Genomic DNA, 27842 nt, shown 5'->3' with positions numbered 1-27842 from the left:
AGCAGAGGCTAAACTTAGAAGCCTGTGGGTGGCTTCCCTGCCACCTCCCACTGGGTTTCCTCCCCTGGTCGTGGGGGCTGGGTTGGTCTGTAGGGGGAGGTGGTATGGCCTTGGGTAGTGTCGCCTCTTCTGTGGGGTCAGCTTGGGGCTCTTGGAAGCAGGGACCAGGCCAAGAAGACATGGACGCGTTTGCATAGAACAAAATTTTATTTTCAGTTTTTCTTCCCCCCCTTACCCCGCATTGTTAGCAGCTTGTATCATTCTTCCCTGCCGGGGAGCGGGGGAAGGGCTTGGGTTGTAAACTCCCTCCCCCAGCCTTCCTGTCCCTTGGAGGGGCAGTTCGGCTGAGGGGCGGTTAAGGTCTGGTTGGTATGCAAAGGCCGAAGGCCGCTGCATCTCTTCAGTGCTCATTTCTCCACTCGGGCTCCACTTGCAGGGGCAGGTCAGCTTCACCCTCCAGATCCTGGGAGAGGTCGGGCCCTGGAGAGAAAGGAGGCGAGCTGTCTTCCTTACCTCTGCCCCAACCAGCACTAGCCTGGACCCGGCCCACCCCGGCCCAGCCATACCTGAGGTAGAGATGCTGAGCTTGCTCAGACCTTTGAGTAAGTCCTGTTCGTGCTGCGGGTCCACTTTGTCAGGGAAGGGGCACCCGGTATAGCCCCCATGGTCTCTACAGAAGTCCAGGAATCTGGGGGGGGGGACAGGGACAGTCACACAAGCGTGCCTGGCTGCGGGGCACCAGCCGGGGCCTTTGGACAAGATGCTTAACCTCCGAGTGGCAGGTAACGGAAATGGGGGTGCTGTGAGGTGGACAGGTCTGCAGTGAACTGAGTCACACGGAGATAGTTTTAAAGAGACAGCTGCCCTACGGGGTGGGGGGGCTTGGGGATGCTCACGCCTTCCAGTCGGAGTCATGGCCCAGGAGCAGCGGGTTGCCCACCACGATGAGCAGAGCCTTGGCCCGGGTCACAGCCACGTTGAACCTCTGGAAGGAAGAAGTATTGGCGTCACCGGAGGCAAGGGCCCGGAAGAAGGACGAATTCCGGGCCCCCCCCCGCCGGCCCGCAGACCTTGGGGTTCTTGAGGAAACCCAGGTTGAAGTCCAGATCCAGCTGCACGAAGCTCTGGCTGCTCCGCACGGTGGAGATGATGATGACGCTGCGCTCTTGGCCTTGGAACTCCTCCACGGAGCCCACCTAGAGGGAAGGGCGGCCTGAGACCAGGGCCACCGAGGGCCCAGCCCTGCCTCAGGGAGCTGGAGCTCCAGGGCAGGCGTGGAGAAGTCAGGCGGCAGCTGTCACAGGGGAGAGAGCGAGTGTTCTAACGGGGGCAGGAGGAAGGACAGGAGGATGCCCTGGAAGCTGCTCCAGTTAGAGGGATGGGGGCTGGAGAGTGTTCTAAGTACAGAAAACGTGGGCCCTGGTCCGTGTGGCTCAGTGGTTAGAGCGTTGGTCCTCACACCGGAGGACTGCAGGTTCGATCCCTGGCCCCACTCGGGGTGCATGTGGGGGACAACCAATCGATGTGTCTCTCTCACATCGATGTTTCTCTCTCCCTGCCCCCTTCCACTCTCTAAAAATCAATGGAAAAAAGATCCTTGGATGAGGATTAAACAAAGAAAAAGAAAACATGGTAACTCAGCAGTGTTTTTCAAACTTTCCTGAAGATAATCACTAAGTACTTGTTAAAAAAATACAACCCATGCCCTGACCGGTTTGGCTCAGTGGATAGAGTGTCGGCCTGCGGACCAAAGGGTCCTGGGTTCGATTCCAGTCAAGGTCATGTACCTTGGTTGCGGGCATATCCCCGGGGCGGGGAGGGGGGGTGTGTGTGCAGGAGGCAGCTGATCGATGTTTCTCTCTCATCGATGTTTCTAATTCTCTATCCCTCTCTCTTCCTCACTGTAAAAAATCAATAAAATATATTTTTAAAAATACAACCCAGACCTCCTGAATCAGAAGTTCTAAGAGAGAGGCCTCTAAATACTTTTTGAAATATGTTTTTTATTGATTTGAGGGAGAGAAGAAGGAAGAGGGAGAGAAGATAGAAACATGGATGGGCTACCTCCTGCATACTTCCTACTGGGGATAGAGCCAGCAACCCAGGCTTGTGCCCTGACCAAGAATGGAACTGATGACCTCCTGGGATGATGCCCAACCAACCGAGCCACACTGGCCAGGGCAAGGACTCCAAATCTTAAAGCGCTGGTTCCAACCCTGGCTGCATACGAGATCACCTGAGGAGCTGGAAACCATCCCGGTGCCCTGGCTCTGCCCCCAGATCGCTGTGCTAATTGGCTGGGTGGGGCCCTGGCACCGGCAGTGCCAAAGCTCTCCAGGTGATTCTTATCTGCAGCCAGTGTTGAGAAACGTGGCCTGAGAGAGAGTGAAGCTACTGTCCCAGAGGGAGGAGAGGGCAGCGCGACACTATCACATGACGGGTCAGGCAGGCCGGGGAATCTGGACTTTATTCTTCGAGCAGAGGCCTCCAACCAGCCTAATCATAAAAATGGTGTGGACTGTTTGCGAAACATGCAGGCATCCTGGTCGCACCCCGAACGGAACCGCAGGTCTGGATATTCAGAAGTGAGCGCTTGGGGCTAAATCCTAGTCAGGGTGGGATGGGCAGGGGCAGCCTGGAGCAGCAGGGCAGGAGCCCGAGGCTCTCTGGGAGTGGGGAGGAGAGGGGCGCAGAAGGCAGACAGAGAGCAAATGTGAAACAGTGGTGTCACCTTCAAGTCCTTGATGTCATCCAGTCCCCGGAGCTGCTTGTCCAGCCTGGTGATGCAATTACGGATTTTTTCCACCTGGAAGATGGGGACAAGGGCCTTTCTCTCACCCCATCACCCCAGTGCAAGAGGGAGTCAGGCAGGAGGCCAGGGAGCTGGGAGGCACACAGGGAGAGGCAGCTGGAAGGCACACTGGGAGGGGCCGCCGACCTCTGAGCTTCCCAGATACGGGGCGAGCAGAGGCCTGAGCTCCGGAACCTCCACCTAGTGGTCTGCCTGGGAATGAGGTACCATGGTGTGTGTGTGTGTGTGTGTGTGTGTGTGTGTGTCACCCTCAATGGGAATTGAGGGCCTAACCTGCTTCCGGTATGGAGAGATGACGCCCACATTTCGGGGGCTCAGGCGGCCTTTGCCCTTCTTGGAGGAGGAGATCAGCAGCTGCTTCAGGTATGAAGTCACTGTGGCAGCCTCTTCGGGGTTGAAGAAGGAGGGGCTGTTGCCCTCACGCTCATCCTTGCCCATCACACCGTGAAAGATGATGGGAAAGCCCTGGACACAGTCAGGGGAAACCCTTAGCCGGGCCTTCCTGCCCCCCTTCCCTTCCCTCTCACCCCAAACCCTTCCAGGCACTGTGGGCTCCCAGGCCCCCAGGCCGAGGGGATGAAGGGACAGACCCGTGGCTTCCACTCAGAGCCACGTCCTCCCCTGCACCTTTAACGGGAGGGAACGGGGCGGGAGCCCCTCACCTTGCGAGGCAGGCCCTCCCACTGGCAGAAGCGTTCTCGGTCCACAAGGTTCGCACACGGCTGGAGCTCCCGCTCATAATAGAGTTGGTTAGGAATGTCCAGGATGGTGGGGTGAGACCTGGAAGGCCGGAGGCGGGAGGGAGAGCAAGACCGGGAACGGGTTACTTCCGCCTTGCCCACTCTACCTGCTCTGGGCCCACACACATTATCCTCCTGCCTCTGTCCACTGATAGCAGGCTCCTTCACCTAAAACTGCTGCTGCTAGGCCCGTCAACCACAGAAAATAGAACCACATGTGGTTCCAGAGAGGATTCAGTCCAGGGGTTTCAAAGACCAGCCAAATTTAAAAGAAGAAAACAAGACATCAGAAACCCATTCTCAGGTTTCAATTTTGAGGAGGAAGGACAACACACACACACACAAGTATCATCTACTATCACCGGTAACTGATGAGATAATGTGTTAAATCCCCAAACATAAGAAATACACAATAGCTAACATTTATTTAATTCTTAGTGGGCTCCTCTAAGGCACTAAGGACTTGGGAGCTCCTCTGAGCATTTCAAATGTATGAACTTGTTGGTGAAAGGAAGGGTGGCTCTTTAATCTGAATACCAACGAGGTTAATAAAAAACTACATGGTCCCTATTTTTCTAATTTCTCCTCGGATTGCCTGGAAACTTCATCTGGGACCCGCACCAGATACAGCGGAGTGTCTGGGAACCACTGACCATCCCTTAATATGCAGATAAGCAAACCGTTCTAGAGCAAAGCTGCTTGTGTGGCTACACAGCCACGGACTAGCACTGCCGGGCCCAGAGAGACCTCGACCTGGCTTACAGCCTTTCTGCCACACAGCCTCTGAGCAACAGGCCTGCAGACGGAGCCTCCAGCGGGGCTGCAGAGGGCGTGAAGGCGTGGGATCGCGGGAGGAGGGAGGGGTGCGGGTACCTGTAGTTGCGCAGCAGCTTGGTGATGAACTGGGGGTTATAGCCGTCAGGGCCCTTCTTGTACAAGGCGTTGTAGGTAAGCAGCCGCTCCAGCAGGGAGTACCCCAGCCCATGCTTCTGGGCCAGCGGGGAGCGCAGCACAGGCCCCAGCTGCCGAGGGTCTCCTGCCAGCACCAGCTGTGCCCCTGGATCGCCCGATTCCTTGACTTCCATCAGCCCTGGGAGGCAAGGTAGCGCGGGGAGAAAGGTAAGTGGTGGGACCTCCCCGGCCCCACGGAGGGTGGCGCAGCCGCAACCCACCCTGAGCCCCTTACCTGCTATGGCCACCAGACTCTCGGGCTCCATGCAGTGGCCAGCCTCATCGATGAAGATGTGTGTGAAATGATCAATGGGAAACTGGGCCGAAACCAATCTGGGAGGTGTCAGGCCAAGCCAAGGTCAGACCCAGGGACCCGACCGCCAAACCTCACCAAGCTGGCCCCTCCCTCCACTCCCTAGCCTGCGACCTCTTTACTCATACACACTATTAGGAGACACACATATGCCCGGCTGGTGTGGCTAAGTGATTGAGCGTTGACTCATGAACCAGGAGGTCACGGTTTGATTCCCGGTCAGGGCACATGCCTGGGTTGCGGGCTCGATCTCCAGTTGGGAGCATGCAGGAGCCAACCGATCAATGATTCTCTCTCGTCATTGATATTTCTATCTTTCTCTCCCTCTCCCTTCCTCAATAAAAACATTTTTTTTTAAAAGAGATACACATACACACTTCCCACCTGCTGGCAGTGATGAGGGTGGTGATTAAGACTCGATATTCCTGCAGCTTCTTCTTAGCAGGAAACACAAACTCCCCCTTAGTTGCGTCCCAGTTGCAGCAGGGCTGTGGGTGTGAAGGGAGAGGGCATCTGCACGGCGCTCCCCGCTCTCAATCTTATTCACCTCTCATTTCACACACAGGGAAACGGAAGGCCAGCTCGGGGTCCTGGCCCAGGGGAGGCCCCACAGCGAGGGTGGGAATCCAGGTCATCTAATGTCCTGGCCTCAGTGTCTAACCCGAGAGGCTCCCTGCACGCTTCATCCTGTGGCTTCCTGCACTTCCCCAGGTACCTTGATGTCCTCGGGCACCATGCGGATGTCCCTGCTGGGGGCCAGGAGCCGGTAGATGGAGCTGGGCAGGTGGGTCAGGAGCCGCTGACAGAGGAGGTCAGCCCCGGAGTTGGACGGAGCGCAGGCCAGGACGTGGGCGTCGGGCAAGTGCTTCACCACCTGGGGGGAAGGGGATACGCAGTGTGGGAAGCAGCTGCCAGGTCTGGGGAGTTTGTGTGTGTAGGTGGGGGCGGTGGGAGTAGGCGTAAGACTCAGTCCTGACAGTGATGCAGGCGGCGCACTGTGACATTTGCCTCCCAAAGCTGAGGGAGGCAGTGACACAAAAGGCAAGCTCTGACCCCCAGCCTCCTTGCTAGTCCAAACAGCACGTCAGATGCTGGAAAACGTGCAGTAACCAGACAAGTGTGTGATGACGGACATGGGAATGGTGACTCTGAGAGTTGTGCAGTGCACAACCTACACCCCCATCTCAACAGCCACACTGACCCGTGATGCCCGCCCGCTTAGGGGCGTTCAGGAAGCTGGAAGGAACCAGAATCCGGGGGCGACTGCTTGGGCCTGGGGGAGTCCAGGTGTAGGCCCCAGGTCTTTGCTCAGGCCCCACCTGCTTGATGGCTTCCACCAAGGTGACAGTCTTGCCAGTGCCTGGAGGCCCAAAGATGATGTAGGGGGCTGGACGGGTGGTGCCCATAACAATATGCTTCATGGCCTGGAACTGCTCTGGGTTTGACTCCAGACTCCGGTCGTACAGCCTGGCAGAGGGTCAGGAACATGAAGTTACCCAGTGTCCTAGAGGCACCCTGGACTCCATCCTCCAGGCCCAGAGACCCAGCCCACAGTCTCACTTGAACGTCACATCTGAGAGCAGCCGTGGGACCCCACGGGAGGCCTCAGGAAAGAGTGTGGGCCACAGCAGGTGGCGCCCCGTCAGCTCCAAGGCACGATGCTGCACCCGCAGGGGCTGGCGGTTGAAGGTGAAGCTCACCTTGAAGGACAGCCCATTCACAAAGCGGTCCAGGAGGCTTTGGGAAGGCAGAGAGGCGGGGAAGACTGCCAGTTAGGAGGGTGGGCAATTCAAGGCCAGACTCTCCCTCTATCCCGACTCCACCCCTGCTTCCCAAGACCTCTATGCAATCCCTGCAGGGGAGGGAGTTTGCTGAGGCACTTCTGGGTCCCCCTGAAGAAAATTCCTCCTTTCTGATCCCTGGGATCCCACTCATCTCAGGGAGAAGCTGGCCTGAGATGTCTGTAGACCCTTCAGGCAGCTCAGGGTTCCCCCAACACCCACCTCGGGGAAAAGCTCAGCTTGACACAGTCCAACTCCACCCTGTGCACAAAGCCCTTGTAGGTGATGGGGTCCTTCTGCTGAGCCTCGGAGCACAAAACGGCAAACAGGTGGTCTCCCCGGAGCACTGAGGGGCGGCTCTCGGCCACCCCAGGAACCTATGGGGTATGAAAACAAGTAAGATTCTATCTCAGGGAGCCTCACTGGAGAGCCCCCCTCTACCCTAGGATTCTGGGAACTTTGCCTCTTTCCCCTCCAACCAACAAGCGCAGAGTCAGGGGAAAAGGGAAGAGCCAAGTCTGTCCAAGCTGCTCAGAGATGCTAAGCACCGGGATGCTGGACAGCCTCCCATGCAGGTCTCGGGACTTGGGGGCCAGATCCCCAGCCTGTCCAGTGCCCCCTTAGCTGGCTCAGTTCCTACTCTGCCTCTAAAATCTCATTTACAACTCAGTTCCTGCAGGAATCTCGCTGATCACCTTTAACCCCCGCTTCTCACCAGGGCCCTTCCTCAGCACGTGTGTGAAGAGCCTGTTTTCACAGAACTCTGGGCTTCTGTGGGCACATTCAACATCTGAGAACTGGAAAGAGCGCCAAGAATTACCTGGTCCAGCTCTGTGTTTTTCAAATAAGGGAATGCAGGCCTAGAGAGTGAAGGCCACATAGCTGATGGCAGCTATATCATAGCTCCCCACTGCCCTGCTCTGACCCTCTTTCTGGGCACAGGATGCCCACACTGACCCCTGCTGAGCCCTCTGTGGGGGTGGGGTAGGCAGAAACATCTTCATCCTTCCTCTTGTCTTGCCCAGCCGGCAGGAGCAGTATTCTGCCCACAGCCAGTGGGCTGAGCCCCCATCCCCACCCTCGATCCAAGCCCCAACCTCCAACATGAGCAGCTTGGGGTTCTGGGAGTTGGAGTCCAAGTTCATGGGCACCGACTCCAGGTCATAGTGCCGGATGTCATGCTCCATCTGCAGCTCTTCCAGGTGCAGCAGTAGCTGGAATTTCTTCTCGTAGTTTCTGCACTTCAGGGATGTCTCTAGCTGGGCCCTAGCAGTGACGGTGTGGGGGGTTGGGGGGCAGGAGGAGGATGGGTCAGGTAACCCCCATGCCCAGGAGCATCCACCCGCTCCCATCTGCAGCTCTGGGACTATGAAAGCATCAGGAATCCGAGAAATACAAGGACCTTGAAGAAGGGAACCCTGGCTCTTATTCCCTGGCCCCCCCACTCCCGTCCCGCTCCCCCGCCCCCCCGCCCTGCCTTGAGTGGGCACTGGAGCCCTGGGCCTGGAACATACTCCTCTTATGACCTCCACCCTCACCTCATTCACGTGTCACTCCCTGCTCCAATGTCACCCTCCCCAAAAGGCAGGGACTGACCGCCCTCTGCAAAGGCACAGCCCATCCCCTTGCCCTGCTCGAGCTCTGGCTCAGGTTTCCGTTAGTTCCTCACAGCATTCATCACTCCATGAAGTTCTAAGATAAACGGTCTTTTGAAGACATTTTAAGATCAATGCTCATTTCTCCCCCGACTCATATAGGCAAGGCCCTCATGTGACCAAGTCACCTGGAACAGTGCCCTGCGATGCGCAGTGCGTGCTGAGTTAAGGTGAGGCATGAACGGAGCAGGGGAGGCTGCAGGGGGTGGGTGGCTGCGGCGCGTGGGTGGGAAGAAGCCAGGGGGGAACAGACTCAGAAAGCGTGAGGGTGCAGAGGACTGGTGCTTACTTGATCTCAGCAATCTCCTTTGGGGCAGTGAAGATACTTCTTCCCTGAAGAAGGGTGGGGAGCAGATGCCGGAGGCGGGAGGGTGGGAGGTATGTCCCCAGCACCAAACTTAGCTCCAGGTCATAGCCCTTCGCACTGGAGGAATGGGGGAAGAGAAGCTGTCGCAAACACAGGCCCCTCACTTCAGAGAGGCGGAGAGCACCCCTCCCTGGGGATGCAGGAGCCCTACACAGTACCACTGCTGAAAGGGGTCAGCATCCTTTGCCCAAGGAAGCGTAATTCACTAGGTCACGAGGCTGCTCACCCCAAGGCTGGCCCATTCATTCTCAGTTCTTGAAAGTGCACGATACTTGAAAACTTAAAAATATACATGAACCCCTGACCGGTTTGGCTCAGTGGATAGAGCGTCGGCCTGCAGACTGAAGGGTCCCAGGTTCGATTCCGGTCAAGGGCATGTACCTTGGTTGCGGGCACATCCCCAGAAAGGGGTGTGCAGGAGGCGGCTGATCGATGTTTCTCTCTCATCAATGTTTCTAACTCTCTATCCCTCTCCCTTCCTCTCTGTAAAAAATCAATAAAATATATTAAATTAAAAAAATATACATATACACAGATATATACACATGTAAGCATGTAAGCTCGGCCGGTGTGGCTCAGTGGTTGAGGGTCAACCCATGAACCAGGAGGTCACCACAGTTCATTTACTGGTCAGGGCACATGCCTGGGTTGCAGGCTTGATCCCCAGTAGGGGGAGTGTAAGAGGCAGCCAATCGATGATTCTTTCTCTCCCTCTCCCTTCCTCTCTGAAATCAATAAAAACATATTTAAAAAATTAAAATATATATACGTAATACATATATATGTACGTAACAATACACATTCATCAGAAAATAGGTAATAAAAAAAATAAGTAAACAGCATTCTCACCATCCAGGCATAAGCAATGTTAACTTTTTGGTATGCAGCTGTCCACACTTCTCTCTTTGTTAATTTGCATAATACACATATATTTTCTTAACAAAAAGAGCACAATGGTCTATAGTTTGCTTTTTTGGTGAACAGTATTGTGTGAACATCCAGCCACGTCTGATTCTACTATTCCATTCACCGTGAATGTTGAGAAAAAGGGAAATTTATAGAGACGGGAAGCAGATGAGAGGATCCTCAGGACCGGGAGGGAACGGGGAGAAATGGGATGAGAGCAGAAGAGGACACGTTCCTTTTGGGGATAAGGAAATGTTCTAAAATAGATTGTGGTGCCCTGACCGGTTTGGCTCAGTGGATAGAGTGTCGGCCTGCGGACTGAAGGCTCCCAGGTTCGATTCCGGTCAAGGGCATGTACCTTGGTTGCGGGCACATCCCCAGTGGGGGGTGTGCAGGAGGCAGCTGATCGATGTTTCTCTCTCATCGATGTTTCTAACTCTCTATCCCTCTCCCTTCCTCTCTGTAAAAAAATCAATAAAATATATTTAAAACAGATTGTGGTGATGGCTGCACATGTGTGTGAATATTCGAAGAACCACTGACTCGTACATTTTAAACGGGCGAACTGAATGGCATATGAATTGCCTCAATAAAGCTGTTAAAAAAGGAGGGAGATGTCTGCATGGGGGCTGCCTAATAACCACCACGGAGTGGAAAAGCCTTAACATCTTTTCACACTGTCCGCATATCGGCAACTTTCTCCCTGGAGGAGTTCAGAACTCACAGTGAGGAAAGGGGACCCACACTGTCGCATCGGGGCACCCCCAGCCTGGACTGGGTTGGAGGGAGAAGTTACCGGTCAGGTCTCTGTCCTTCCTCAACCCGGGCGGTCACGAGAGAGTTTCCAGTGATCCGGGCCCGCTTGAAGGGCGCCGTGGGCTTCAGCTGTGCGGCCAGGGGACTGTGGGCGACGGCAGCCAGGAAGCGGGCAATGTAGAAAGTGCCAGCTCCTTCCGAGCCCGGCTCCTCGGGGCCCAGCAGCTCCCAGATCACCGTGGCCGGGAAGTAGCCCACGAAGCTGGTCTGACAGTGGACGAGGAGCTCATAGCACTCACCTGGGGGAGCGGGCTGAGTGAGCGGGAGGGTGGTGGGAGAGGGGTCCCCCACCAGCACCCGGGCCCTGGAAACTCCCCCACAGGGCCCCATCCCCAGGCAGGAGCCATAGGACAGCACCAGCGTGGTTCCCAAGCACCAGCCCTCCCTCGGGCCAGCCCCTGCCCACCCGAGGCTCATTCCTTTGGAAACCCACTCACCGGGGCCCAGTGAACAGGGCAGCTTTTGGTCCCCTTTGTAGAATTTAAACTGGGGGGTCCGGGAGAGTGGAAAGACGTGGGTGAGGGTGACGGGCTGGGTTCCTCCATTCTGAAGCCTCAGGGTCAGCATCTCCAGGCGGTTCAAATCCAGGCGGATCAGGAGCTGCCCGTCCTGGGTTTCATGGGGCCCCTGGACTTCCACGTCCACCCCATGTTTCCCTTGAAGATACTCAGCCCTGGGGAGAGTGGGAGTCAAGGAGGGGCTGGGGCGGGAGGGGCCTTGTTGGATGTTGCCCTCAGGGAGTGGCAGCTGTCCTGGACAACCCCCCCTCACCCCCCCACCCCCCGACCAATTAGCTCCTTTCCTACCCTTACCCCCACTTCTTAAAGGATGGCCTTACCCCAAAGGGAGGCAACTCACACTTTCTCAGCCAGACAGCTTCCCCCAAGCCCCACCCCCTCACACACACACACACACCTGTCATGGAAGATCTTGGCAAACAGTGACTTGTGGTGGTATGTGCTGATATCGGACGCGTCGGTCCAGCAGTCCAGTTTGAAGAACCTGACCCGCTTCTTGGTGACATAGGCCAGATTGGCACTCTTCATCCCATACAGCATGGAGGAGAAGCCAGGGGCAGGTTTCCCAAAGCTGCCGGAAGCAGAGGAGACTGGGAGGTGAGGGAGGGCAGGGCCAGTGGGATGCAGGGAGCGTGCTGGGGAGGGTGTCTGAGGATCGCTCTGCTGCAGGACAGGGCCCGGGACAGGGACAGAGACTCAGGCTGGGGATCGTAGGACTTCTCCATGTTTTAAGGAAAGGCCATGGGGCGTTCCAGGACAAACTCTGACAGTTTTAAACAGCAGGTGTGTACGTGCGTTCCTGAGGAGGAGAGTCCCGTTGTGGCTGTTGATTTTGAGGGCCAGGAGGGAGAAAGAAACGAAGGTTTTCTGGGAGGAAAACTACTGGGGACCAAAAAAGATACAGCCAGCCCCGCGGGAAGAACGAAGGCTAAGGGGAAGCGAAGGAGTGGATTCCGAGGGTGGGCCTGGGGTCCAGCCTGAGGCGGGAGTGAGAGGGGTCAGAGAGACAGAACGGGTGTCCGGTGGGGGCAGGCAAGGCGGCTGATCAGACAGCACTTTTGCACCCGAAGTCAAAGCGCGCAGGTAGAACCCAAGCAGGAAGAGAAAGGGTCCTTGTCCAGAGATCACATAGCTGGCTCTGTGCCTGGAGAAGGTGAAGACAGGGAAAACTGGTCAGAGGAGCAAGAACTCAACGTTCTGTGCTTGAAATTCGGTTTAGTCAACACAACCAACGCTTACAGAGACCTGCTATGTGCCAGACACTAGCCGCTGGGGCTCAGAGCGGCAAGAGCCCCAGACTGGCCTCGATCCCAGCCCACCGCCTGGGGGCAGCGAGGGGCTTTCAGGGCAGCACTGAGCCCAGCCTGGGGGCAGGGGTGGGTGTTCACGAAGGTCTCCCCAGGAGCCTGCCTGCGTCAGGTGCAAGGGTGCGTGCCAAGTGTGGACTAGGTGGAGGAGCAGGCGAGAGCAAGGGCGGAGGGGCTCGCCACTAGCCGCCTTCCTTCAGGTTACTTCACCTGAGTCTCAGAGCCTCACTCTCCTCTATAAAATGGGGACAACGGCAGACTTACCTGGCAGGGCTGTGAGGGTTACTCGAGACGGACATGGCAGTGAACCACTGAACCCAGTGCTTGGCACATAAGGAGACCTCGGTAAGGTATAAGGTGCGCTATGATTAGTATCACACACAGTCTGGTTGTACTAGGGTGAAAAGTGCAAGGGAGGGAGTGGCAGGAGGCAGCAGAGGTGGGCAGGGACCAGGTCACACATAGTTCTGCAGGCCTGACCTTGACCCCGAAGGCCAGCAGTCCTCCTCCTTTACTGGCACCCAGGAGCCAGAGGGCACCCCACATGTGACATACTTCCTGGGCATATTCAAGATCTGGACAGCTCACCACCCTCCCTCGATGCCTTCTAGGGAATGAAAGCACATCCTAGTTCATAAGAGCCATGGTGATCCCTGTTTAACGATTAAGGCTGAACCGGCACGCTCACTCGCTAGCGTATCATGAGAGAATTTACAGTCACAGACTTTCCCTGGTGCCCCCTGCCTGTAACTCTGCCCTTTTCCTTCACCCCAAATAAATGAGAATGTCACGGAGCAGAAAACTTGGAATCAGCTCTGATTTGGGTTAAAAGGCATCATTTGAAAACACAATAGAAAATACGCTCAGTAAATGCTAGCTACTCGTATTAGTACTCGTATTAGTAGTGATAATGATAACGAATGGTTAGCAGCAGGAGCAGGGCAGCAGCAACTTACTTTCAGCCCGAATCAGAGGCTACACTGTGGTTACAGAACCCCCGGGTGGGTGGGTTTTAAGCAGGGGAGTGGCAAGACCAGATGTGCATTCCACATCACTCTGGCATCAGGATTGGAGGGTAGATTTGCTGGAGGCAAGACTGTAGGCAGAAGAGCAGTTAGAAGAAGGCCATTGCAACAGTCCAACTGAAAGATGACCAGGGCAGGAACAAGGCCGTGGTAAGGAGAGAAAAGGGGCCAGATCTGAAAATGCGGAGAATGGAAGGTGAGGAGGATTTGGTGATTGTCTGGAAGGGGAATGGAGGCGGGAAGGAAGAGGAGGCAAGGACAATGCCGAAATCAGTGGGGTGGCTTTAGGGGGTATTCCTGAGATAGAAGGCAAGGACAGGAGGAGAAGGATGCTGGAGGGACTGGCCGTGACATATGGATTTGGACATGCTCGGTTTGAGATTCCAGTGGCAGGTGGCTCCGGAGATTCAGGCCAAAGTCAAAGGAGAGCCCAACACTAGGGTGTCCCCAGGTTGCAGTTACAATCGCAGTGTTCAGGATCTCCCCAGGTGGTGTGAGTCATCTGAGAACAGTGGGGGCCAGGACAACCCAGGGAGGAAGAGGAAACAGAGAAGGAACCTTTCCCCTACCCCCACCCCCCAGAAGGAGGAGTATCAGGAAGAAGTCTTAAAATCAGGTATCAGCCTCCAACGCTGCTGGAGTCATAAAGGGACCGAAATCAGGAGGTCACCATAAACTTTCACCAGGGCTCCTTGGTCAGTGAGTCATTCAGTTCCATGGACTAAACACAAACTCCAATGCAGACAGAAGCCAGGCTCCAAAGGTAACTATCTCTGCTGCCCTCAGCCTCTGGCACCTGCACAGCGCCATTGTTGAATCATTAGTGTAAGGAGGAACGCCCCTCATCTCCAGACAGATGTTGCCAGCAGGGGAGGCAGGCCCAAGATGGCCAGATCTGGCTTTTGAGAGAAGCCCAAATCAAAATTTTTATGTGAAATCGCCTTATTTCTGGAAACTTCTGTGTGGGCACAGGGGCAGGAGGAACTCAACTTTGCAAGTTTTACAACCTCTACTGTGGGTGCTACCATCACAACACTTCTCAAATTATTCCCCATGTCTGATACTACTACCCAAAGTCACCCATCCCTGCCTGGTCTAAGGTGACAATCATAAAAAAAATGTTTGTTTGTTTTTTAATCACAAACTTAGTACATACTGGTTGGAAAAAAAGCCCCAATTCTTGTATTATATATCTAGTCACCTAGATTTCTAGGAAAAAAAAGATAAACAATAGAAAAGTTGAATATTCAACCTAAAGAATAAATCCAGATGACCAAAAAAGTATAAAATATGCTTCAAAAGCAGAGATGCAAATTAAAGTAAAAATGAGATACCATTTACTCAGCCGGTGTGGATCAATGGTTGAGTGTCGAACTATGAATTACAGTGGTTCTCAACCTTCCTAATGCCTCGACCCTTTAATACAGTTCCTCATGTTGTGGTGACCCCCAATTTCATTGTTACAAACTGAACATAATTAAAGCATAGCGCTTAATCACAAAAACAATATGTAATTATATATGTGTTTTCCGATGGTCTTAGGTGACCCCTGTGAAAGGGTCGTTTGACCCCCAAAGGGGTCGCGACCCGCAGGTTGAGAACCGCTGAATTAGGAGGTCAGTTTGACTCTGGGCTCGATCCCCAGTAGGGGGCATGCAGGAGGCAATCAATGATTCTCTCTCATCATTCTCTTCTATCTCTCTCTCTCCCTTCCTTTCTGAAATCAATAAAAAAAAGAGAGACAATTTTATTTCCATTAGACTGACAAAAGTGGAAAACTAGTCATCACATGTATTGCTGTCAGTATATACGGAAAAGTGAACTGTCATACACAGCTGATAGAGAGGTGAAGTATTACCATCTCTGGAAAAACAATCTGGCAATATCTCCTAACACTAGAAATGTAAGTATCCTGTAACTCAGGAATCCCATTCCTAGGAATGTATCCCCTGGAAAGAAAAGTACCAGTGGATAAGGACATATGCACAAGGATGCTTACTGCAGAGTCATCCACAGTGGCCAAGAACCGGAAACAAAACACATGCCCACCAACAGGGAGATGGCTGAATAAACTATAAACACCCACTTCCTGCAATATTGTGCAGCCATTAAGAAGAATGCACCACACACTCCAGTGTCTATAACTTAAAAGGCTGACAATACTAAATGTTGACAAGAACACGGGAATAACAGAACACGCACGCATTGTGAGTTGGAATATAAACGATGCAATCGTGTTGGAAAGGGTCTGGAAGTTTCATGCAAAACTAAACACACACCGTAATTTTCTGATATTTTAATGAAAAGTATACATGATTGTATTATGCTGTGCACTACATTAAAAAAAAAACACAATACAACTCTAACACCTAATGTGGACCTAGGACTGGTAACTTATTCGACAAGTACTTGTTGGGAGGATGTGGCTTAGTTGGTTGGGCACCACAAGGTTGCTGGTTTAATTCCTGGTTAGGGCATATGCACGGGTTCCAGTTCCAGTCTTGATCCCCCGTAGGGGGTGTGCAGGAAGCCGCTGATAGATGTTTCACTCTCACATCGATGTTTTTTTCTCTCTCTCTCAAAATCAATTTAAAAATATATATATATATTTTATTGATTTTTTACAGAGAGGAAGAGGAATAGAGTTAGAAACATTGATGAGAGAGAAAAATTGATCAGCCGCCTCCTGCACACCTCCCACTGGGGATGTGCCCACAACTAAGGTACATGCCCTTGACTGGAATTGAACCTGGGACCTTTCAGTCTGCAGGCCGACGCTCTATCCACTGAGCCAAACCGGTTAGGCTCAAAACCAATTTTTAAAATGTTTAAAAAAAAATTTAAATCATTCCAGACTGTTATTTTATACATGAAACAGATGCCAATGCAAACATTAAACTGCTGGCTGGCACACAGCACCACGTGCAGTGGGCCTGGGATGTGAGGTGCCAGGCGATACAGACCGTCTAAACTCGGACAAGCTCTATAAAAGAAGAAAAAGCAACAAAAGGGAATTAAATATATGAAGACACGGCCACATTACTTTTACTTTTTAAATTTAAAAATTATTATTATTTTTAATGGTCACACTACTTTTCGATGGAGTTGTAGGCAACAGCATAAATGAAGGCGGATTTAAGTGATAAGAGCTTTATTAAAATTGCTGGGAAGTTGTGAGCAGCAGGTTCAGGAAATGGGCAGGATCTAGGGAAGGCTGAGCAACTTCCCCTCAGAAAAGGTCACAACAAAACAACAAAGACCAGCCCTTAAGACTTCGCTGTCATAACCAAAAAAGAGGTTAACACGTTAAGCGCCCAGCCTGTTTCGTTTTCCGGACGGAAAGTATAGTGTCAGTCACGGGTGATTGGGCGCTTAACGCGTTAACCACCCGGGCCGGGTAGTCAGCTAGTGAGAGCATTGTCCTGATGCACCAAGGTTGTGGGTTCAGATCCTGCTCAGGGCACATTAAAAAAAAAAAACAACCAATGAATGCGTAACGAAGGGGAACAACAAATGGATGTTTCTCTCTCTCTCTGAAAACCAATAAAAAAAGTTTTTAAAAGAAAGAGGTTAAGCAATGTGCCCAAGATTTCAAGCAAACCAAAGTGGCAAATATTACCTACCCTTTGACCCAGCAATTCTACCCCTTAGAAAAAGGGAAGTGAAAATATAAGTCTACAAAACAATCTGTACAAGAATGTTCATAGCAGTTTTATTCAAAATAGCCCCAAATTGAAAGCAATGTCCGTGAACAAGAGAATGGATAAACTGTGATTTGTATTCACACAAGGAACATTTCTCTGTGATACAAAAACAAACAAACAAACAAATAAAAACAACACCCGATGGATACACACCTAGTGGTTGAATCGGTAAAAGAGTACTAGTATGTGCATCCATTAAGTGAAGTTCTAGAACAGGCATATTACCTCAAAACTCATCAGAGCAGCGGTGGCTTCCGGGTGGGTAAGGGTGAGGAGATAAGGAAACTTTCTGGAGTGACAGTCATGTCCTACATCTTGGCAGGGGGTTGTACACAGGTATATGCATTTGTTAAAACTCATAGAATGGTTTACCTAAATCTGTCCGTTTCATTGCATGTAAATTTTACTAAAAAAAAAAAATCCTAAACAATTTTGGAACTTATAGCTCGTGCTGAAGTGAACTGATTGATGTCTGTAACTTACTTTGAAATGAATAAAAAAATAAAATGTTGGGGCAAACCCCCAACGATGCATTAGAGGTGTCCACCAGACAATTAGGCGTTATTTCCAGGACGTGCTGTTGAGTAAGAAAATGTGTGTAACATGACCTCTTTAAAAAAAATAATAAAACAACCACCAAAAAAATACCCTCGATGGTATCATGAACTCGCTTGCATGCATAAAGAGATAAATGAGCCCTGGCCAGTTTGGCTCAGTGGATAGAGCGTCAGCCTGTGGACTGAAGGGTCCCGGGCTCGATTCCAGTCAAGGGCATATGCCGGGGTTGTGGGCTCGGTCCCCAGTGGGGCGGCCTTGTAAACGCAGGGACCTTAAGTAACCACAAAGATGATCTGAAATGAAAACTTTTAACTAAAAGTAGTTTATGGCATGTCCTAGACTAGCTTCTTCCCTGACAAAAGTCAATCTTTACCTTGAGGGGGCCCATCTATGATAACAGACCTTTGGAATGTCAGGATAACGCCCTTTTCCCAGACCACACAGGGGAGGGACCATAAACCTTCTCACTGTTATGGTTATCACGTTAATCCTTGACTGCTAACTATCCTGTTATCACGTAATTGTTGGCTGTCCTGTCCCCACCTATGTAAGAGATGTATGTGTCTATCATTTTACTTTTTATCTAATCCCAGACGTCTCCCCTGCTTTGCTTTCTCCCACCTCCCTAATCTGTCACCAATGGATGTAATGTCTAACATTAGGTGCAAAACTGCCTTTCTCCGTTGACACTGATGAGCAAAAAATGGTGTCTTGTTTAAATGTGCATTTTTTCCCTGATGATTATATAGTTGGAGGACCTTGCCTTCTGTTGAACAGTCATTTACGTTTCTTCTGTGAACTGCCTGATGGTATCGTTTTCCCAAGCTCTGGGAGCTGATTCCTCCTTCAAACCCTCTCCTAGTTCACCTCGTAAATAGGCAAGAACTATCCTCATGAACAGAAATCAGATCGGGCCCTCCAATTTATAACGCCACCGTCTACCGGATTAAGTCTCGTGTTTTCAGATGGCACAGTTAAGTCCTCCACATAACGACGATAATGCGAATACAATAACATCAACAATAGAAAACACTGAGAACTCACTGTGCGCTGTTCTGAGCGCCTATGCACATGATCTCCTTTAACCCTCACAATAACCCTTTGAGGTAGCAACTATTGTCATTCTATTTTAGAGAAGAAAATAAGGGACAGGTTCTCACCCTAAGGGTGGACAATCCATCCTGAGTGGTACCTCCTCACTCTCAGCTACCGACTTTGGCCCCTGCTGTTGGTTGAGTGAACAATAACTATTCTTTTTAGACTCAGTTCAGGAAAGAATAGGAGCGAGAGGAGGAGTATTTCAGAACATCGGATCAGAGTTGGAAGCCATCTTAAAGGGACATCTCATTCCATGTTTTTCAAACTCTGGGTTGCAACTCTCATTGGTGGGTCAAGACCAGGGTTTTTATAAAATTGAAACAAAGTAGAATTAAAAGCAGCAGAGGGCAGGGAGTGAGACTAGGCATTGTTTCAAGGACACATATTGTTCCCTGAAACAGGCTTTATCAGGCCCTGAAGTAAAATGCATTTTTTTTTACTGTGGACAGAGATCCAAGTACCAAGCCATTCTCCACGCCAGGAGCCCCAGTGATCTTCCTAAAACCCTGATTCTGTCGGTCTCCTACTTTCCTATTTCTGTTAAGATTTAAAAGAAAACAAACCAACCCCACAATGTCTCTCGGCGGGTCCACAAGGTCCTACCCCATCCAGATCCTGCCTCCCTCTGGCCTCAAGTCACCCCAAGACTTTGAAGGGGTTACTCCCTCTGTCTGGAATGCTCTTCCCTGCCCCCGCATCTGCTAACTCCTGCTTATCTCTCAAGATTCCATTCAAACATCACTTTATCCCAGAAACCTCAAATTCCTAGACTAGGTCAGGCCTGCAAGGTATACACTCTCAAGGCATACTAGACTTTTCCTTACAAGCACTTGTCACAACAGTCATTAAATAATTATGTTTAATCACCGCCCCCTTCCTTAGACAGTTAGGTTCCTTCTGTGTGTTCATGGTGACTCACGCAAGTAGCACCTTGCTCTCGGGAGGCATCCGGCCAATATTTGTTGATAAAATAATGAGTCTCCTGCCCGAGGTGAGAAACTTCTCGGGGCACCAGGCCCTACTCCGTTCTAAAATGACAGCCACAACTCCCAAAGCCCGAGCAATATGCCACACAGGATGAAGGCCTTACCAACCATCGCTCATTTGGGTCTCACGCAACCCTGAGAGAAAGGCATTTTTCACATACTTCAGGTAGGAAAACGGAGAGATGTTAAAGAGGAAGAGACCACAGGCCCAAGTAGAGCTGCCTGCCCCCAGGACAACACACCAAGACCTGAGGGCAGTTTCAGCCAATACCAGGAATGTGACCTCAAACCAGCCTGGAATTTCCTGATCAACACTGGTGAGGTAATACGCCTGATAAGACCCCTGCCGCCAGCCCTCCGGCCCCACCCCCCAAAGGTGTTCCAGCCAGAAACATCCTTTCTTTTCTTTTGCTAATAACTTTCTTGTCCGGCCCAGTTCCTGCCCATGAAACCTTCCAATTTGTACCACTTCTTGGAGGGCTTTTGTCTTTACAGAGATGCGGCCTGATTCGGGAATTGTTCAGTAAAGCCAATTAAATCTTTAAAATGTACTTGGTGGGATTTTTGTTCTTGAACAGATTGTTGTTCAAAATCTATGCCACTAGATTTTGAACTCCAGCTGTATTGCCTGGTCTACACATTTGCCACTCCTTACTAGAATACTGTCATAGTAACAGTGATAATGACAGGAAATAACCAGCTTGTACTCTGATGAACACTTGTGTGATGACGTATGTTACTGACAGCCACCTGGACTGCTGTGGGTCAGAACAGGGTTAGACACGGGTCCCTGATTTCAGACATCGATCGTCCTCTCTTGACCCACGCTCCATGCTGCCTTGCTCCACGCCGGACGGCAGAAGAACGACCAAAATCTCATGATGGGAGTACAAGCTGGTTGTCTATCACAGTGTCAATCAGAAGGTGTCTGTCAGGCTTACATACGTCATTCCTAAGGGCAGCATTCAGCTACGGTCTTATCTATACGGTGCAGCTAGGGCGTGGCCACAGTGGTCATTCCCTCTGCTCTTTAATATTTCACAAACAATAACTTTTCTACATTTCCTATAACACTCTTTAATTATTTTCTATTGCTATAACATTATAACACTCTCTACTTATTTCCTATCATTATCACTATTACTATGACAAAGACACTATTTATTATTTTTAAAAATATATTTTTATTGATTTCAGAGAGGAAGGGAAAGGGAGAGAGAGATTGAAACACCAATGATGAGAATCTTAGATCAGCTGCCTCCTGCATACCCCCCACTGGGGATCAAGCCCACAACCTGGGCATGTGCCCTGACTGGGAATCGAACCGTGACCTCCTGGTTCATAGGCCAATGCTCAACCACTGAGCCACACCGGCGGGGCTGGAATACACTCTTTAGAGGCAGGAACGAAGGCACAGGCACAGTGCAGAGTCTCCTTAAGTAGGTTTCCTAACTGAATAAAGAGATGGGAAAAAGAAAGAATTGGGAGCAGAGCATGTTGTAACATCCTAATAACCCTGTTGGAAAGGGCCAATTCCTAACAGTGTAGGAATCTCCCTAGAATTCCTGACAGTGAAGGGTTGGAGGGGACAGGGGTGACAGGAGCTATACCTCTCCTACAGTCTATTGTCTTGTAGATCAACTATACTAATTCAGTTAGGTTCCACAAGCATTTAATGAGCATCTACTACATACAAGGCTCCAAGGTGGGGGGGCGGGGGGGGGGGACTGCCGGAAGGTGCAAATAGGATGGAAAACCTGTCTGTGTCTTCAGAGGATCTGACACTCTGGTGGGGGAAGACCGCCCCTACCAGCTCTAAAGAAGGCAAAGTGTAATCCTGCTATAACCAGGGTGTGAGGAGCTATGAGAGCCCCTGGGAAGCAGCACTGAATTCCCACTGGGAGGATGAGGGTTGATGTCACAGCATCCCAGCCTGGGCTTGACAGTACTAATTAGAATCCAAATCTCCACCTGGAGTAGGGCGCATGAGGGGGGCATGTCGAGTGAACCTAATTCCCCCTTAGGGACAGAAGTGCAATTCTTTCCACCGTGAAAGTCTTTAAAATATTCAAGGGCAATTGTTCCTCCCATCAAGGCAAACGTTTCTGGGTTTCTTTTGACTGGGTCTCACAATTGACTATGAATCAACTGAGAACTTCACTCTTCCTCCTCCTCCCAATACTAAAACTCTATCCTTCCAAGCCAGGGTCAATGCCACCTTCTCCACTGAATTCTCTTGTACACCGTGTGCCCATCACAGCGTCTATGGCTCCCCTGGGACCATACATTTTCCACCCTTATGTTACCCAAGGTGCCCAGTGTAGTGAGGGGGCACAAACAGGTCTCATCTTTGCTGCTCCTTCAGATGTTGCTCAAGCCTGTAAATGTCCCTCTTAAAAATGTGACACTCATACGCCAAGGGTGTGGGTTCGATCCCCGCCAGGGCACACACAAGAATCAACCAATGAATGCATAAATAAGTGGAACAACAACTCTATGTCTCTCTTTCTCCCTTCCTCTCTCAAAACTCAATCAATAAAAAAGGTATCACCCGATATTGAAACCAATATTCCAGATATAATCTGGTCAATATAGAGTCACTCCCCCTCCCCTTAATACATATTTCTATTAACACAATCCCACACTTCTTTCACTCTTTCTGCAGCCACACTGGCCTTCCCTCGGCTAAAATCCAGTCTTTTTCAGGTCTGTTATTAAGCCTAACCCCTTATTTAGTTGTAGAAGTCTTTACACTTATCCCTGTTAAATTGTTTCTTGGTTTTCTGGAGCCTATTGATAGAGGTGTTTTTGCAGCACAATTCTACGGTTGGACAGAGTGAAGTCTCTTTGATTTCCACTTGGATGGCAGCAGGAAAGGCGACCAAACAGCCTTCAGCCACAGGATGGAAGGGGCCCCCTGGGGACTGGCCTGGCCTGGGTCTCCATGGAGAAGCCACAGGTGCTTACGGAGGTTCGGCACGTATGTAGTTGGTGCCTTTTCTCCTTCCGAACTCCCTGAGGTTCTCCCTCCTACACCAGCTTTGGGGGGCAGGGGGTGAGGGTGTAGCGAGACATAGTGGACCCTGAAGCAGCCCCTCAACCAGGGGGCGGGGGTGCCATGCAGCCCGCGCCCGGGCTCGGCGCCGCCACCGGGAGGCTGCTTCCCCGCGCGTGCGCGACGCCCAGACCCCCACCCCACGCGCCCCTCCCCCGCCCAGCGCTGTCCCCTCGCCCCCAGGAGCCGCGGGTGCCCGCACGCACGACCCCGCCCCGGGCCGGGCCGCCGGGGGCGCGGGATGCGCGGGAGGCTCTTCGCGGGGACGTGGGCGCAGGGGTCGGGTCGGGCGGGGCGTGGGCACCGCGCGGGAGGGGATGTCCGCGCCGCCCCAGACCCGCCGAGCCGCCGCGGGAGCTGCATCCCCCCACTCGGGCGGGCAGGGCTGCCCGGCGCGGGGGTCGTGGCGGCGAAGTGGGCCCGCGATTCGGGGCCAGGGAGCGGGCCGACCCGTACCTGGGCTTGAACTTTTGGTTATAGATGGTCCGCAGGCACTCGCGATCCATCTCCTTGTCCAGCCCCTCCGCGAGCAGGAAATTCTCGAAGGCTTGGCCGGTTTCCCGGAGCTTCCGGCAGCTGAACTTGGGCATCGCGGCGGAGGCGGCGGCGGCGACGGCTGCTCAAGCAGAGGGTCCGGGGAAATGAAACTGAAAGTCGCCGGCGCAGCAGCAGGAAGTTGGCTGCCCTAGAAGAGGGTGCAGCGGGGGGAAGCACCCTAACTCTGACTCTTGATCCTGCAGGGTCCCCCTGTCCCCACCAGGCTAGCCGCCTCGGTCCCTCTCCTACCTGAGCTTCCCTCCAGGCTCCGTCCTCTCCCCTCCCCCCGCCCCATTAACTCTTTCCTAAGGAGCCTGCCCCTCCCTCAGGGCCCTCCCCTTGCCCCAGCTCCCTCCCCTGGCTCCCAGCCAGACGAGGAACGCGGCTACCGCCTGGGGCCCCGACCGGTCCGGGAGGACTTCAGAGCCCGAGCTGGGGCCACTCCCACGCCCAGCCCCGGGAACCCGCGGATTCAGTGGGAAGCCGAGAGCAAAGGGCAGGGGCTGTGACCTGGGTCGGCTGCAGCTGGGCTGGGGCAGCTCCCCCAGCACCTCCCCCAGACGGCCCGGGACACATACCAGCACGGAAGCGCGCGGCACGCCCCCCTCCCCCACTTTCCCCTCTCGGGCTTTCAGACTCTGGGAGGAAGGCGTCAGAGCCGGAGAAGTTGGAGGGAAAGGACCAAGTGTCTCAGAGATAAAGGTGTGGACGCGTGGGAGGGAGGGACAAGGGGCTCCGCCAGGACAAGTCACTGCTTTTCTCTGCTACACAGGCTTCGCTATGTGGGAAGGCCGGTGATCCTACTACACCTCGAGCCATATTTTTGGACAACTAATTGCACTCCAGTCTGTATTGCTCTTTGTGACTGTTATATATAAGGGTTGCCCCAATCATCAAAATCACTTTTTGAGCTCTAACCGGTTTGGCTCAGTGGATAGAGCATCGGCCTGGGGACTGAAGGGTCCTAGGTTCAATTCCGGTCAGGGGCATGTGCCTTGGTTTCGGGCACATCCCAGGAGGGGGCGTGCAGGGGGCAGCTGATCGATGTTTCTCTCTCATCGATATTTCTAACTCTCTATCCCTCTGCCTTCCTCTCTGTAAGGAATCAATAAAATATATTTTTAAAAAAATCACTTTTTGAGTGCAAGAGACTACGTTAGGCAATAAATAGTTAATAGCTACAGCATCAGTACCAGGAAGAGAAGTAAAAGACCAGCATGCTTCAGAAAACGACTTAAGACAAACTAAAGGGTGCGGGGCTACCACAAGAAACATATCACAAGCCTCTGCATCTTCTGGCATCACATAAACACGTACTAGAATGGAGCCAAGATAATCCAAGTCATACAAAAACATTTCAAAGGTACTGTTGCTCTCCAAAGTCAGTCCCCAGAGGAGGTCACACTCTCAGTCTAACCTGGTGTGAGCAATGTCCAGACCCCAGGTGGTGCTCCAGCTGGGCTATCCCTGTACCTTTCCCCAGGCCAACAGCCAACTAAAGCCAGAACAACAGGCTTTAGCAACAGGAAATGCAAAGTCAGTGGGAACCAAAGCTACAGGGACGGGGCAAACGCTGCCTTAAACAATTGATTATTCAACGTCAAGGAAAAAACTGGGAAAGTAGCCATGGATTTTTTGCCATTTTCTCCCTGTTATCTGGCGGTCCTGAGAGTAATGAAGAGAGTGACTCCTCTGAAATGCCTTGTTACTCATTTCAAAGACCTGCCACTCACCTTACCCAAATCCAATGTCTGACTGCATTTTGATGAGCAAATGGATGGTGTCCTCATTATTCTTGGTTACATGACCTCCTCCCTGTCTCTGGTTAGGCCTATTTCCTGGATCTCCTCAAAACACACACAAATAGCGACAGTACAGTACTGTCACGTTATGTAGCTTTGCTCATAATGAAACCTTTCTAAACCAGTTTCATCTGGAAAAAATACACTTCACACGCAGTTCTTAACTATTTTCAAACTTGTTGGCTAGATGTCTAGAATGGTCTTCCTTTCCACCGTTCACATCTAGCTCAGGTCTCACTTCACTCTCTTGAAGCCTTCCCCACATTCTTCTGCACTTGTAAGAAGCTGACTTTAAAGCAGTAAGGTTGATTTTAGTATGGGTTCCAAAAAGCACTGACGGCCATCTGAAAGTTAACGTTGCCTGATGATGTTACTGGAATAGACATATAACTTCACAAGATAACTACTTGCAAGATTGAAAGCTTTGTATTTTTTCATTACTCCAGAATTAGCATGGGTTCTACAATTGTTAATCCTCACCCAAGGATTTTTTTTTTTTTTTTAAGAGAGTGGAAAGGAGGAAGGGGATAGAGAGATCATGTGAAAGAGACATATCGATTGTTTGCCTCTGGCACGGTCCTTGACAGGGTCTGGGGATAACCTGCAACCCAGGTACTACCCTTAACGGGGAATCGAACCTGACACCCTTTGGTGCGTGGGCTGTTGCTCTAACCACTGAGACACAGACCATGGTTACCATTCAGCATATGAATGTTTTCTAACTTTATGTATACAAACAAGACTGTATTCTCCAAGGCAACAAGAAACAGCCCTTAAACTGAAATGCTGAAATGAGTCAGTCTACCATAGATCAAAGGAGAGGCTGTGGCAAATACAAATTGATCCTCATTACTTGCGAATTCTGTACTCACAAATTCACCTACTCACTAAAACTTATTTGTAACCTTGAAATCAATACCTAAAGTACTTTAGCAGTCATTCATGGGCCAGTCCATGGGGGAGGGGGCGGAGTTGCCTGCCCAGAGTGCCTGTTACCAGCTGTCCTTTCTTGTTTTAGCTCATATTATAAACAAATGTCCTTTTCGTGATGAATTTTGTGATCACATTTTTGTCCTTTTTGTTGATTTCATTGCTTAAAATGGCCCCCAAGCCTGCATAGTACTGAAGTGCTTGCTGTGTAGGATTTCAAAGCACTGGAAGGCTGTGATGTGCCTTACAAAGAAAATTCCTTTATATACACTCCAGGCATGAATTATAAGTGCTGCTGGCCCTGAGTTCAACATGAATGAATAAACAATGTACGTCAAATAAGCTGATTTAAATAGAAACACTTTATAGAATAAGATTATGTACTGACCAGTTTAAAGAAATGTGACCAGAAGCTCACAGGAACCTAACTTTTTATTCCTCTGAAGAGCAATTTTTCAGTATTTGCGAATTCATTGTTCACTGGTAACTTTATAGAACATAACTACTATGAATTAACCAGTCAACTGTACATTCATATACAAAACAGATGCTTTAAAAAAAAAAAAGTATATTTATTGATTTCAGAGACAGGAAGGGATAGGGAGAGAAACATTGACCGGCTGCCTTCTGCATGTGGATCAAGCCTACAACCTGAGCATGTGCCCTGCCGGGGGAATTGAACCAGTGACCTCCTGGTGCATGGGACAAAGCCATACCAGGCTGGGCATAACAGAATGCTTTTTGAGACACTGGATTTGAGAAGTGTGAGATTGATTTCTTCCTTCAGGTGGCTTAGAACCCGTCATTTTTATGTATAGCCTGTCCAAGGGACAATTTTAGTTCAATTTATTTTAATGGACCATCTAGTTTTTTGTTTTTTTAAAAAAATATCTTTATTGATTTCAGAGAGGAAGGAACGGACATCAATGAGGAGAGAGAATCATTGATCGGCTGCCTCCTGCACGCCCCCTACTGGGGATCTAGCCCACAACCAGGGCATGTGCCCTTGACTGGAATCAAACTCGGGACCCTTTAGTCCGCAGGCTGACACTCTATCCATTGAGCCAAACCAGTTAGGGCTGGACCACCCAGTTTTATTCTGTATTTACCAATCTTCCTTTCTTTTTTTGATTTCTCACACAGTAGGTAGCTTGGTAGTTTTATATAAAATTATAAAATCAGAAATTGGCATTAAAGTATGTATGTCTTTTGCGAGTTTGTTGAGAATGTGTCAAGGTTTGCCAAGTACCTCATGAACCTAGATGAGTCCAGCATCAAAGTTCTAGATTATAAAATAGAGAACAATACTAGAACCAGGCAACTTACAGCACAGCTACACAGGCTCAAATAAAAGTCATCAGTAGTGTAATTTCAAATCCAAATATAGGAGTGAGGCCTCATAGAAAACTCTGTTTTATGCAGCTTGGATATCACAGGTTGAATTCAACAGCGTGTGATAAAAGAGACATAATTCAAAGCACATATTCTGTTGAAGGAAGTTGAGGAAGTCAGATCTCCATAGGACTTGGCAAGGAGGGTTGACTTCCTCCCAATTATACAAGTAACCAAGAGCTTTAATGGTCAAGTTCTTTTTTTTAAAAAATATATTTTATTGATTTTTTACACAGAGGAAGGGAGAGGGATAGAGAGCTAGAAACATAGATGAGACAGAAACATTTATCAGCTGCCTCCTGCACACCCCCTAATGGGGATGTGCCCACAACCAAGGTACACGCCCTTGGCCGGAATAGAACCTGGGACCCTTCAGTCTGCAGGCCGACGCTCTATCCACTGAGCCAAACTGGTTAGGGCAAGAGATTAAGTTCTTAAAAAAGTCTATAGGGGCTAAGGAAACCCATGGCTAAGTTAATAAGTTAAAGGCAAAGGCCAGAATGTTTGAATCTGTTTGCACTGTGAGTACAGAGTGTAGTACAGTTAAATGTCCCTCAAAAAGGGGGGGCGGGGGGGGGGGGTCTGAACT

General features: G+C 50.9%; 1 protein-coding gene across 2 annotated transcripts; it reads right to left on the bottom strand.

The window, feature by feature from the left end:
* Window positions 1-184: 184 nt before the first annotated feature.
* MOV10 (Mov10 RNA helicase) lies at window positions 185-23334 on the bottom strand. Of its 2 annotated transcripts, none has more exons than XM_070397318.1 (20): window positions 23049-23334; window positions 11257-11430; window positions 10779-11041; window positions 10322-10580; window positions 8542-8676; window positions 7695-7863; window positions 6820-6974; window positions 6377-6553; window positions 6136-6283; window positions 5532-5690; window positions 5201-5304; window positions 4739-4836; window positions 4426-4642; window positions 3475-3592; window positions 3086-3277; window positions 2732-2806; window positions 1071-1196; window positions 897-985; window positions 567-688; window positions 185-480 (listed from the first exon to the last, which is right to left on the bottom strand). In XM_070397318.1, the coding sequence occupies exons 1-20, from the start codon at window positions 23180-23182 to the stop codon at window positions 401-403; spliced, it is 2994 nt and encodes a 997-aa protein (XP_070253419.1). In that variant the 5' UTR covers window positions 23183-23334; the 3' UTR covers window positions 185-400. The 2 variants fall into 2 exon arrangements, with proteins under 2 accessions (XP_070253419.1, XP_070253420.1); XM_070397319.1 differs by having other exon boundaries at window positions 10779-11014.
* Window positions 23335-27842: the final 4508 nt, after the last annotated feature.

Source organism: Myotis yumanensis, unplaced genomic scaffold (assembly GCF_028538775.1).
Source record: "Myotis yumanensis isolate MYYU_CA2020_CCGP unplaced genomic scaffold, mMyoYum1.0.hap1 SCAF_17, whole genome shotgun sequence".
In the NCBI taxonomy this organism is placed as follows: Eukaryota; Metazoa; Chordata; class Mammalia; order Chiroptera; family Vespertilionidae; genus Myotis; species Myotis yumanensis.
This window is presented reverse-complemented; position numbering and strand designations above follow the sequence as displayed.